The 13,612-nt window shown below is 41.4% G+C and overlaps 1 protein-coding gene across 2 annotated transcripts; it reads right to left on the reverse strand.

The window, feature by feature from the left end:
* Positions 1–7,960: 7,960 nt before the first annotated feature.
* On the reverse strand, positions 7,961–13,509 carry htr5aa (5-hydroxytryptamine (serotonin) receptor 5A, genome duplicate a). 2 transcript variants are annotated; one of them, XM_062987790.1, is made up of 3 exons: positions 13,370–13,509; positions 9,801–10,543; positions 7,961–9,562 (listed from the first exon to the last, which is right to left on the reverse strand). In XM_062987790.1, the coding sequence occupies exons 2-3, from the start codon at positions 10,497–10,499 to the stop codon at positions 9,227–9,229; spliced, it is 1,035 nt and encodes a 344-aa protein (XP_062843860.1). In that variant the 5' UTR covers positions 10,500–10,543; positions 13,370–13,509; the 3' UTR covers positions 7,961–9,226. The 2 variants fall into 2 exon arrangements, with proteins under 2 accessions (XP_062843860.1, XP_062843861.1); XM_062987791.1 differs by lacking the exon at positions 13,370–13,509 and adding an exon at positions 10,648–10,683.
* Positions 13,510–13,612: the final 103 nt, after the last annotated feature.

The raw sequence follows: 13,612 nt of genomic DNA on the forward strand, positions 1-13,612 counted from the left end.
AGTTTTATTAAGTTCTCCAGATATTTTATTTTTATAGTCATAAGAACAGTTAAATATTGACCCGTGCAGCTGAACCCACGTGGCTGATTTGCCGACATTTGCATATAGATGATCAAGCTCACATTTTCTGTAAATGATTTCTCTTGTTTTATTGTCCGGTTTTAGTTTGTGTGCTTTAATTTATGCTGATTTGGGTCCTACAGTTGTGTGTATATGAGGTACGTCCATCAGTATAATCATCGTCTTTTATAAATTAGGTTTTTGGATGATTCTACTTGAGGTTTACTCCACGTATTGCTCAGTGATCAGCAGGTCAGAGTCCATGTGGTGTATAAAAATGAGGAACATACTAAAGGTCACGTGTTTAGGTTTTTGCATACACTCTTTTATTAATACGCTTTCACTCGTATGGCTGATTTTTTTTTTTCATACTCGGCTGCTAGATGATCGACCTCGACATTGACATCAATATTTTATGTAGGTTAAGTCACATTTTATCATCCGCTTCTGTCTGTTCAGTCAGTGTGTGTGTGTGTGTGTGTGTGTGTGTGTGTGTCATTGTTTATTTTAATTTATTCATTCATTCATCTTTTATAATCGCTCTATTTAAATCGGATTCCTGGTGGGTCGAGGGCCGCCCGGAAATGCTGGGCACGAGGCAGGTCTGCCTTTACAACCACTCAATCCACCTTCTGCATGTTCTTGGGAGATGTTTTTGGGCGTGTTCCCAGATGAAGCCCACAGGAAAAAAAGAGGGCAGGGAGTTCAAACCCAGATACCCAGGACCCAGGAGCTGTGCACCACCCAATCTGTCTTGTTCCTTGTTTCCTTCTTCATGAAATTCAGGTAAAAGCTTTTCATTCAGATACAAACCAGGTACATAATGATGAATTTACTTTGATTTTAAAATTATATCTATATAGTTTTTAATATAGTTTTTAATATAGTTTTTAATATAGTTTTTAATATTAGCCTTTGCTTTCCAACTTACAAAACAAGGTGAGTTAATTCCTCATAATTAATTATTTTTGTGTGTTAAGATGGTCAGTTTTGGTCCTTTAAAGAAGATTTTCTAATCATTATTATCAGTATTGGAGGGAATACACCAGTAATTACACAAGGCTTATTACTTATTATTATTTATTTATTAATGATTATATGTTAGAATTTATTATATTTGTGTAAATAATACAATTATTGTGGGATTACCATTTTACAGTGTGCAGTTTTGTTTAGTAGCACTGATTTATTTGAATTATAAAGTCATTTAATGTCTTTTAGCTAAACGTTTTTTGTTATTGTTTATATAATATTGCGTCAGTTGATGAGATTCACCTGCAGTAACTTTATATAAACTTTATATAATTCTAAGATATAATCTGATGTACTATATTAACATGATTTGATTAATACGTGTGATTAGCTCTACAGATGAAAGTCCTTGGCCTTCTATTCTCTCTTATGTAGGTTAGCAGCACTGATACCTTCCACCACACCACACGTCTGTCATCTCACCACGTCTCACACTGAGAGTATGTTGTTCTCAGGAACGACTGCCCTAATTAAAAAAACTCGCCCCGTTTTATCCTAATAATCTCCTGATTAGGTCCCAGTGTATAAGCACGACGGTAAATCCACCCAAAGGCCATTTTTCGGAGAGACGGCGTTTGGAGGACGCGCCGCTCCACCAGGTCACACTTTGGTTTTCAATTAACGTGCTTTTATTAAAGTATAATTGTCCTAATGATGTGCTCTCCATTTCTTTAGGGACGGAGCCTTTTAATTTAATTCTCCCTAGCTGTTGAACTTGTGTTAGGCCTCGTGTTAAAGTCTCGTCGACACTTTTTGTGAAGAGAATAAAAGATAAAGAGGAACATGGTACAGCAGAATGTAACGTACATCATAAACCTGCCATAAAGTTCAGTTATATTACAAATCATCTGAGTGACTGTATGAACAACAGATCTTCAAAAAAAACCACAATAAACCTATTAAAAGACTCAGCCAAGTTCTGCACATCTTTCAATCTTTTAAAGTAATGAGAAAATAAATATATAATATAATATATGTATATACAGCCTGTACTGTTCATTCTATCTGTTCCCAGTGTACAAACGTCTGTCCTCTTATCTTGTTTTTTAAATAAATGATTGTAAATCACCTGCTTACAATCTTTAAAAGTGATACAATCTTATAAAACAAATTATTAAACATTATTTATTGATTTTTAAACATTTATAAATACTTTTCTCTTGTAAATTTAGGAGGTTTTTGAAAGCGTTCCACTGTGGAATTGCATTGACTTCTTTTTCTGTCGTATTTACACGCTCATGTACAGTACAATTCATTTCTTGTTCTTCAGAGCGAGAAGGTTAGGGGCCTTTCTTTAAGGGCCCATCAATGGCTGCCTGGCTGATCAGGGTTTCAAACCCTCGACCTTCCTGTTGAGACCCCAGAATCTTGAACATAAAATTTGTAAAACATTTAATTCTAAATCAACATGAGGGTGTCACGTTTAAATTGAGTCGGTCTCTGGTTGTGATCTCATAACCTTCTGGTGAAACGTAGCCATTAATCTTGTGGTATTTTTACACCAGACAAACCAGTGAAGGACTGGAGTCTGTATAAACCAATACTGACTGTCGGCTGTCAGTGCTTCTGTGTTTACAATCATTTTTAAGTAGAACAAACTTTCTGGTCCTCACATGAGATTCGGCACAGTTTTTACACCGGTTGCCCCTCCTGACGCAACACAACTATTCCTCTCCCGGCTCGGGACCTGCACTGAGAGCGAACAGACGAGTGCACCTCCTTCCACCCCCCTCATACATTAGTCAGTCACGTCCATGCTGAGATTTAAAACCAGAGGTCATGTGGATGCTCCATAACCTTGTTTATTGTCCAGTTCGGCGGCTGAGACTCGCCGCGGTCGGTCTGGGAGTCTTCCAGGTTTTACTTCAGTTGTTGGACGCAGCCGGACAGTCGAGACCTTTCTGAAAGTTCAGCCTCCCGCCGCTCCGTCTACATCCCAACAACAAAAGGTGGAAGGATCGCGGCTCATCAACACCTCGAGTGGCGCCGTAATTAACCGACTCCTGAGGTGCGCGGTAACAGACTCATGATCTCCGCAGGTGGAGCAGCGCTAGGCTCTCGGCCCGGGCTTCACACCGCGCGTTATGAGCGCCGCTTCCTCTCGGGGGGCATCAGGGCCTGGAAAATTGGCTGAGCTCCCAGAAATCTCAGTGTGAACGGTCAAAATTAAGCACAGTTATACACACAGCTCCGTCAGAGTAGATCAGAACAGATCAGAACAGGACAGAACAGATCACAATAGAACAGATCAGATCGTATAGGCATAGAATAGAACAAATCGGAACTAATCAGAATATAACCGAACAGATCAGAACTGATCAAAACAGGTCAGAACAGAACAAATCAGAACATATTTGAACAGTTTAGACCAGATCAGAACTGAACAGAACAGAAAAGTTCAAAAGAGAACAGATCAGAACTAATCCGAACAGGTCAGAACTGATCAGATCAGAACAGAATAGAACAGAACAGAACTGATTAGAACAGAAACTCTCTTCCTCACAAAATCCCACAGAAACCATGTCCAAAAGTATGTGGACACCTGTGGAAACCATGGGTATTAATATGGAGATGGCAGCTTTTGCAGCTATAACAGCCTCCACTCATCTGAATTGTTTTCACAAGATTTTCTTGTGTGTTTGTCCTGATTCAGTCAGAAGTTCACTTGTGAGGTTCCGGTTAGGTCTCATCTTACCAAACTAGTCACACCATGTCTTAGGGCCTTCCCCAAACTGTTTATAATGAGTTAAATTATAAACTATTTATTGATTGTTTACACCTGTTGAAGAGAATGTAGCTGAAACATGTGGAAAACGGTTCAGTTTCTAAAGATTTAAAGTGGAACAAGTTTCTCCTCACAGCTGATTTAAATTCAGACGTGAACTCCGGAGCTTCCAGCACAAATACGATCATTTTAACATCCAGAATCTAGAATTCATTTCCATTATTTCTACTTTGTCTGACAAGTGCGATACATCCAGAAATTAAAATTAAAATCCCTGCAGACGCAGAATTAACATCTTCTGCATGAATAAAGGGAGAAGCTCGGTGACGGTGGATCTGTGGCCCCTGGCCCTCGGCAGGAACACGTTAATCACACGGCGCCCGGATCACGACGGCAGAATTCCTGCCGGGCGGCTGAGGTGCGGCGCGGACGCTCTGTAATTGGATGCTAATTCATTCATCATGTGATAGCGCCCTAATCCAGCTGATTCGATCTGTCCTTCATTACCTGCTGACCTTTCGTCATCGCCTCTTCACGCCGATCGAGGATCCTTAACGTCTAAATCATGTTTTTCTCTGGGCGGAATATGATATCAAGCGGATATGACAGCACCTGAAGGACGGCCGACGCAGCCAAAGATCATTGATTAGTGACTAACAGAATCCTTCACACCGATTTCATCCCAGAATGCCGAGCTGCGCCGAGCACGGATGCGACAGACACGCGGCACCTGACAAAATGGCCGTGCTAACGTGAGCGCGTGGATGGAATCGGCGGTAATCGGACCGTCACGCCGTGTCAGACAGTCGGAGAAAGGGATGTCAGATCCTAATTCTCTCGGGTCACGAGGTCCCGTCCGCGCACCACATCGAGCTGTCAATTAAATGATCCAATTACGCTTCCGATTGGACGCGTTTCAGACTTTGTCAAGGTCTTTTAGTGCTGATGCTTTATAGCGTGTTGTGATGGAGCCTCAGCTGCAGGACTTTCTCCTGCATTCACATACACACACGTTATGGAACAGGTTCATCAACTCAGTCCAAAACAGCCAGGAAGATCATTTTAGCCAGAATTTGACCTTTTTACTACTGAGGTTCTTTCACACCAGCCTCGTGTCCTTATAGATCTCGCTTCCTGCACTGGGGGACAGTGCTTAAACCGGAAAGGTCCTTCCCCAAACCCACCACAAAGCTGAAAGCATTTCATTTCTATAAAGGATTTTATACACATGTTAGCAGTGGGTCTGGATAAAACATTTCAGCTCAGTAATAGGAAGGTGTATCCTAGTGATTAAGGTACTGGGCTAGTAATCAAAAGGTCTCTGGTTCAAGCCCCACCACTGCCAGGTTGCGAACTGTTGGGCCCTTGAGCAAGGCCCTTAACCCTCAATTGCTTAGACAATATACTGTCACTTACTGTAAGTCGCTTTGCATAAAAGTAATTAGGAGTGTCCACATACAGAGTTTCTTTTAATTTCCTCCTATTCGTTTCACTTACTTTCTTTCTGTCGTTATTATTATTATTATTCTTTTCTCCTGTCGTTTTTATTCAGATTCTTAATACCTGAATTATTTTATTCCCTTATTTTTCCTTCCTTATTTTCCGACCTGTAAAAAATGGATATTTTTCTGTTTGTGCCTTGTATCCTGGTCCTGGATTCACTTTAGTACAGACTGTGTTCTGTTTTGCTATTTTAACTTGTGTATTATTGTACCACTTATGTTTAACACGGTGGTTCTTAAACTCCACAGTTGGTCCAGATGAGCTTAAAAACAGGTTCATGCATTAATACACGTCTATGTAAAGCATGTAAATTACACGAGCAGTTACTGAAATTATTATCAAAGATTTAATATTTGCACTGTTAAAACTCGCAAGCATTAAATTACAGACATTTATCTGACTGTGTGATTTATTTATACCAAGATATACACAGACGATGGAACTTTAAGGTTTGGGGATTGATCAGAAGAGGAACTTGGTATAATAAAATGTGAGCCACTGATCCACCGTGTTCTCTCTGTGTATTCTACAATGAGTGGAAGAGCTTCCAACACGCCAGAAATAAATCCTGTTTTTGACAACAATTTAAGGTTTTTATTGCCCAGCTTTTACATCCATAAAGAACCACTGAGAAGACGATATTCTGGACTATTCTGTTCTTTGTTTGGAAAGACCAACCATTAAATCTGAAGATCTTTTCCAGTTTCTTCATTCTTGTTCTGCCATGTTCCAGTCTGTGTGGTATTTCTTGATTTCTAGATCCTTGATAATGGATCCCAGTAGGTAAAGCTGTCCACCACTTCCACATCTCAACCACTATCTATTGTCTTTTTTATAATTATAGTTGCAGTCTCTATTCTATATATTTAAGATTTCTTTAGGCATACACACGGTCTCTACTTTTTATATTTAAGATTTTAGGCACACATACATGTGTGTGTATTGAGTATATGTATATATTCTTGTTTATATGTTTACAAGCGCTGTTGGATTGCTGCTCAATTTCGTTGTACACTGAGCAATGACAACAAAAGCATCTTATCTCATCTTATCTCTTTTATCAATCAATAATAAACATTTCGTGTTGTCATGACTTTTGGTCTCTGGATAATGAGCTGAAGTCCCATCATTTCATTCTGCTCTTTATCTCCACTTATAAGGACCTTCAGATGTTCCTGATTCGTGATTTTCTTCTACTGATTCTGATGTTCTGGATTATTTTTGCTTCTTCAACCTCACAGCTCAAGAGAACGTTGATGTACTGCATTAACTCCACATGTCCAGCAGAGGGCAGACTGGCACCACAGTGAGACACAGCCACATGTACATGTTACGTTGGACAGTAAAGCGGCTAAAACGGTCAGCAAAGGTCCAAGGGTCAGATAACATAAAAACAGGTACAGATTTAGAAGAGCATCAGTACTGATTTCCTCCCACTTATCAATTCATCAACCTTAAGATGTACTTAAGAATTCAATCAAACCGCGCTCGGGCGAATCGGAACGTCGGGGCCTATCACCGCTCGATCAAATCAATTACAGTGTTTTAGTTGAAAATCTAAAAGGCAGAAAATTATTAATCAAGCTGTGTGTTAATATCGGGCTTTATTGCTGCGGATGCGTAAAAGGTGTAATTGAAAAATTAATAGGCTGGTATCTATTGGGACGCGGCGCTTGCTAATAAGTTAATGACATTACAATTAGCAGGAGGACCGACTTCTTTGTCTTTGTGTTAAATCTTATCACTAAAAGAGAAAGAAATCAAGGGCCTTTGGTGGTCCTAGTTACACTGTGTGTCATTTACATTCCTACTCTTAGTCTGGAAATGTAGTTTAGGTTACTGATCGAGTGGCCAAAAATTTATGATTAAATTCTCATACTGGACCTTTTTATTTCAACTTTCTGACACATTTTGGAGTCTAACCTGAAATCAGTGGGTGGAAGACGAGAGCACAAACTTTACAAACATCACTGGTTACGAGCGCCGGACAATTTAGTGCAGACAATTTACCTAATGGCTTTGGGATTTCAGTTATGTGTTATGACTGAACAACTTTAACAACTTTAACACATCCTTCACATATAAATTCCTTCATAAATTATACAGCACAAATTACACACACAGCAGCTCAGATTATTCATTTGATGGTCCTGCTAGCTCATAAAATGTCCCAGTAGGTGAACTGGTTGCTCTTAATTGATCCTATATCGAACCGGCTCTGTGACAGGCTGGTTTCACTTGTGGAAGGTGCCCCAGATGGACTAATAACCCATCAAAACCCTGAGTGGTTATTAAACAATAATACAGGAAGAATCTGTCACGTTATTATTGATCCATATTATCAGATGTCATCTAATAACCATCAAAACAAAGTCTGTCACGTTATTCACAGTCAAGCAAGCTTTACATCAGGATCAGATTAATGTGATTCAGGCAAAAAAGAAAGAAAGAACTTTAGGACAACACAAGTAGCATGACACAGACCTGCTATCAGCACCTGCCAGTAGTTCTTTTTGTCTCTAATATGAGTTTTATATTGGACACAGAGCCCAGTGACGTTTGTCCTTCACATATTTGATTTGAATTGTAGCTCAAGTTTTTAACCATTCATTTTACACACACATATAAAAACATCATGGATGAAGCTCGGAAAAAGCCGTTTTAATGCTTTCATTAGCTAAACGTTTACTATTGAACATGTTTGACAGATTCATTGGATAAAACAAAGAACCAGAAGCCCGACAATGAACCTATTTCATGCGTATTTAATATTTAATATTTCCGTGCTGTTTTAACATCCTGGTGCAGAACCAGATTCTGTTTGGCCTTCAAACACACAAAGTTTGAAGCTTTTCAGATCAACAGAAGTGACTTTTCTGTGAATCAGCGATGGATCTTTTCAGCGTCTCAATGCTGAAGGACATTCTGAATCGTTTCAAAAGCTCAGAGATGTAAGAAGAACATTGTGCTCCTCGACTTCTGTCTGACACACTTACAGTGAACCTCAAGTCTCTGTTCACGCCTTTGTTCACCGAGCGATTTACTTTGGTCGCCGCACGATACAATCAAACTGTAAACCTTATTTAAGAATGAATCGGTGACGTTAAGGTCATCGTTCTCTCGGATCATCAGCATCCACTTGTTATGCTTTCTAAACGTCGGTGTTGAGAGCTCCGAGTCCATCCAGTCCACGAGTCCATTACCAGACGTCCTTGAATACGATGACGTTCTCCTAACGCTGATCCGAGGTACGTGTGTTTATTAGTCCACTGTTCCAGCAGAGGAATCATGTCATTTTCTTACCTGATTAGTGTAAGACAGTGTGTTCAGTGGTCAGATCAAATAAACAATCAGAATGAAATGAAATTGATGTTTTTCGGTTTGGTTTTGCTATTTAAATGGTTGATGAGGGTCCCAAAGTGTACACAGTGACATACAGGCTACAGTCAGTCATTGTATACCCACATAGTTCATCTTTATAATGGGTGTAGCTTATAAAATAATCAATAGATTATAGGTGTTCTTAATAAAATTGACTGTAATCTAGTCGAATGGTAAAAGACACAATATATGGCCAAAAGTATTTGGACACCTGACTGTTTGCTTGTCGGACGTCCCATTTTAAAAACAAATGCTATAACAATTGGGTGATCTTTTCCACTAGAACAACAGCCGAGACTTGTCAAGTGCGTATGTGTATGGGAATTTGTGCCCATTGAGTCAAAAGATGGCAGCATTTGTATGGCCGGGTGCTGATGTTGATGTTCCGGTCCATTCCAGAGCTGTTGAGTGGGGTTGAGGTCAGGACTCTGTGCAGGACACTGGAGGTCATGATGATGACCTAAAAGACGTGAATTCAGTCATTAAAAGGGGCGTCCCAGTACTTTTGTCCATGCCGTGTCCTGGTCAGCGCTGCTGGCTGAACAGGTTCCTGAAGGCGCTGTTGTAGTTCTTGTTGAAGGCCGTGTAGATGAGCGGGTTGAAGAAGGAGTTGGAGTAGCCCAGCCACAGGAAGACGCTCTTCCAGGTGGGTGAAACCTGGCAGGAGAAGAGCGGCGTGATCAGCTCGGTCAGGAAGAACGGGATCCAGCACAGAACGAAGACGCCGATCAGGATGCCCACCATGAGCGCCGCGCGGCGTTCTTTCTGCTCGCGCCTCGTCTCGCTGTCCGTCTGGAACGTCACGGTGGCGTGGTGGACCGTGAACGCTGTGTGGGGGCGCTGCCGGCTCGCTTCTTTCACCTGATGAACACGCACGGTTTATGATTAATGTCCTAAACAACTTTAGGGATGCACAGAACTCTGGATTTAGTCCTGATAGTAATAATGCATGATTATCACATTTCTTAGCTTTTAAACCACATGCAGTTAATCAGCCCAGACGTGTTTGATGTCTGACGCTTGCTTTGCTATATAATGGTGCTAATGTAGCATTTTAGCTCCAGTGTGAAACTATTTTATTTAAAATATGATAACATACCTCAACAGCCTCAGCGACCGGAATGATTGTGTTGCTCTTTTTGTACCCGATACGAAACTTGGCAGCTTTGTAGATCTTCCAGTACACAAAGAGAACGACGCAGAGCGGCATATAGAAGGCACAGGAGGTGGAGAACACCGTGTAGGACGGTTCCTGGCTCACCTGGCACTCCATGGCCTCCTCGGAGTACGTCTCGCCCCATCCGAAGAGCGGAGAGAAGGAGATGATGGAGGACAGGAGCCACGTCAGTCCGATCATCACGTTCGAGATCTTCTTGCGTGTCTTGAGCGTGTACTCCAAGTGGCGCGTGATGGACCAGTAGCGGTCCAGCGCGATGGCCGTCACGTTCCAGATGCTGGCCGTGCAGCACAGCACGTCGAAGGAAATCCACACTTGGCAGAGGGCTCGTCCCAGAATCCACCTGCGACCGTAGAGCTCTCGGACCAGGCTCAGGGGCATCACCAGTCCCGCCACCATGACGTCCGAGATGGCCATGGAGGCCACCAGGTTGTGAGGGACGCGATGGAAAGTGCGGACCCGCAGGATGGTTACGAGGACCAGCATGTTCCACACGAACGTGGCCAGGACCAGCATGGCTAGCAGGGTGAAGGTCAGAACGCTGAACACCGTGACGGGTCTGTGCAGGCTTCCGTACGTCCAGCTGTGATTGGAGAAGGTGAAGAAGCTAGAGTTGGACATGCTGGATGGTTTTTAGGATTTAATTATAACAGAATTTCACCAATCTGTAACATAAACAAACAGAATGAAGGTAAAGAAATGATGAGGGTTCATAACTTCTTGTACGGATAATATGGTATGGATTCCTCATAACTGCTGCAGTTACGACCTCTGCTGGCTGATTGATGGTGCTGCACAGAGATGAGGGATAATAGAGATGGGTGCGCGACTCTCCGTGCACAATACAGATCTCCATATGAACCTGACTGGTGCAGTTAAAAAGAAGGGGGGGGGGGAAGTGTGTTAGTCCCGACCCTCCTCGGTCAGGAGGTCTGCTGCAGTAGAGATGAAATATGATTTGGAACATGGATACGACTAAATTGGGAGAATATTGAGAGACGTGTGGTTAATTTTTTGAAGTTTACTCAGGTTACCATCTTATATCCTACATAATGTATAACTAAACCATTCGAAGTGCACCAATAAGACATAGTGTGTGGTTTGGGACACAGCCGCTTCAAGTGCTATCTTGACTGAGCCCTGCTTTCACGAGGCAAAGATTTGCTTTTACAAAAAAATGGTAGATCTGGTCCCACGAGCCTCCTTATGACCCCAAAATACCACCAAAAAGTCTGAGAACCTCCAGATTGATCAGAAACTGAACAGAATAATCAGAGGCGTTTCTGTCTGTGGGGTTTGGTGGGAGCGCAGCGTCGTTTTAAATCTGCATTGTGGTGTTTCACGTAAGGAATGAGCCCTCTCGTCATTGTTTAAATGTTCTCCTCAACCGCAAGCTCGCTAATCCGTCCACGGCTCGTTATTTCCAAAACACAGAATTTTTTTGTACAGCAGATTTAATTAGGAGCTTAAAATCCAGATGTAAACATCATTAAGAAAGTGACATAATTAAAATGTACCAGCACAAAGTTCAGACGCTGCTACAGCAGGATCTTCGTTACTCTCTGTGTTGCTTAGTTACTTGAACCCCCAGGAGGAATTCCTGCAAAAATGCCAATGCACCAACAGTGCTGCTGACTTCTAAACAGCCCTGAAAATGCACTAAATGTCCCAGCGTACGTGGACACCTGTTCCCAACACTCCTGTTGTGGCTATAACAGCCTACGCTCTTCTGAAGATTTCATCGTCTTGACCAGCATTTCTCAAATCAGGTGCTGATGCTGGACAGAAAGGTCTGCCTGCAAATTAACATTCCAATTCATCCCAGATATGTTCGGTGGGGTGAGGGTCAGGGTTCTGTGCCGGTCACTGGAGTTCCATTTCACTAAACTCATCTAGCCATGTTTGTACAGTCGTGCTGGAATGACGTATTATCACACATCATCGATTTTATACATTTTTTAGCAATGCATCTGGCTGAAACACCTGAACTCACTAATTAGGATTAGAAGTGGTGTCTGCGTACGCAATCTGCTGCTCCACAGTACACATAATTGGATGTACCATAAACTAATGTTAAAGAATAATGATGAATTTGATCTGACGTATGTTTTAATTACATTTGCAAACAATATTTCATAAACGTCCACCATCGTCACGCATGAACAGAGACCAGAAGAGTTTAATAAATCATCTTCTGCATCCATCGCTGGTGTTCTTCTGCTCCTCTGAGGACAGGACTTTAGAAAATCACGTGAGTGTGTAGGTGGTTCTAACCCACACCGACACCACCATCAACTCTTCATCAGTCTCAAATGGCCAACTCCCGGTGACTCATTCCTTTAATGACCGCTCAAACCACCCCACATCAATGGTCTGAGCCGGGATCCTGCTCTGAAGATCTACTGATTACACAGTGCACCGAGGATGTCAAATGTTTTTTTAAAACATTCATTTAATTTTCACCATTTCTGCATGAGAATCAAAGATCCTGTATGTTAATATTACAAGACTATTGGGCACAAAACACACACACAGTATTTACATATCCTTATATTAGCAGGGCCCAATAGTTCAGAAGCTCTGTGCACCCAGGGTCCCTAGTTCTCAAGGCCCCTATAAACTCAAGAACTATGTTGACCATAATCTTATATTCCTAAATTCCCATTGTCCTGTATTTCTAGGTCCTACATTGCCAGGATCCAGTGGTTTAAGGGCCGGGTATTCTCAGCTGTTCTTTGTTTCAGAGGTTCTATATTCACATTTAACCAAATTTAACACTCCAATAAAGAGTAATAAACGCTGACCTAAATATCAACATTAATTATTGATGTCATCGTATTTTTCTGTGCGCAAAGCAAGGTCCATAGTTTGGAAGGTTTTCTTCGGGAGGAATTGGAACTAGACGGAACTTTTTTTACTGAATGGGTAAAGATTCTCACACAACACTCACAAATCTTGTACATTTCTTGTGATTTTAGTCTTGCATTGATGCTGAGCTTGTGTAGTCACGTGACGCATCACCCTAGCGATACAGTAAATGCTCCCTGAATATTAAAACTCTAACTTTCCCCCTAATCATTCTCAGTATACTATTACTGTATAAAAAGGAGAAAGTTTAGCTAAATATTTAGCTAAGTACTTACTTGCAAATCATGTTATCAGTAGTTATATTACTTATACATAAATAAATAAAATTGTGTTTTAAGTTCCCTCAATGTAAACTGTTTTAATCTGGAATCATTCACTGAAAATTTACTGGAAATTCTGTGAAACACAAACACATGCATGAAAAGTCTGATGATTAGTTCCATCCTGTAAGAGTAACAAGTACCATCATATTTCCATACCATGAAAAAATCAAACAGTATGAATAAGAATGACTGAAAAATGGAATATATCTGGAAATGTTTCAGGCTGCAGAGAAGCAATGATAAGAAAAACTTTCTGAAGAAGATAACTTGTATAGAATAAAGATAATAAAGAGTCCGTACCTCTCCATGAGTGGATGAAGCCGGTGCGGTTCAGTGGTGTGGAACTCTCTCCTCTGCTGCTGTACATTGTTAGGGGCTGATGAAGACGGTTTGCTCGGTGTCTTCACACTGAATTCTATGTTGTTATTATCTGCTCGAATCCCCAAATTAACCTCTCAATAAATTTGCATAATTAGAAACACCGGAGCCGCGAGGAGAAGCGCGCACCGTCGCTCCGCGCGCACACGCGCACTCACACGCGCG

The sequence above is a fragment of the Trichomycterus rosablanca genome, chromosome 25, assembly GCF_030014385.1.
Source record: "Trichomycterus rosablanca isolate fTriRos1 chromosome 25, fTriRos1.hap1, whole genome shotgun sequence".
Lineage (NCBI taxonomy): Eukaryota > Metazoa > Chordata > Actinopteri > Siluriformes > Trichomycteridae > Trichomycterus > Trichomycterus rosablanca.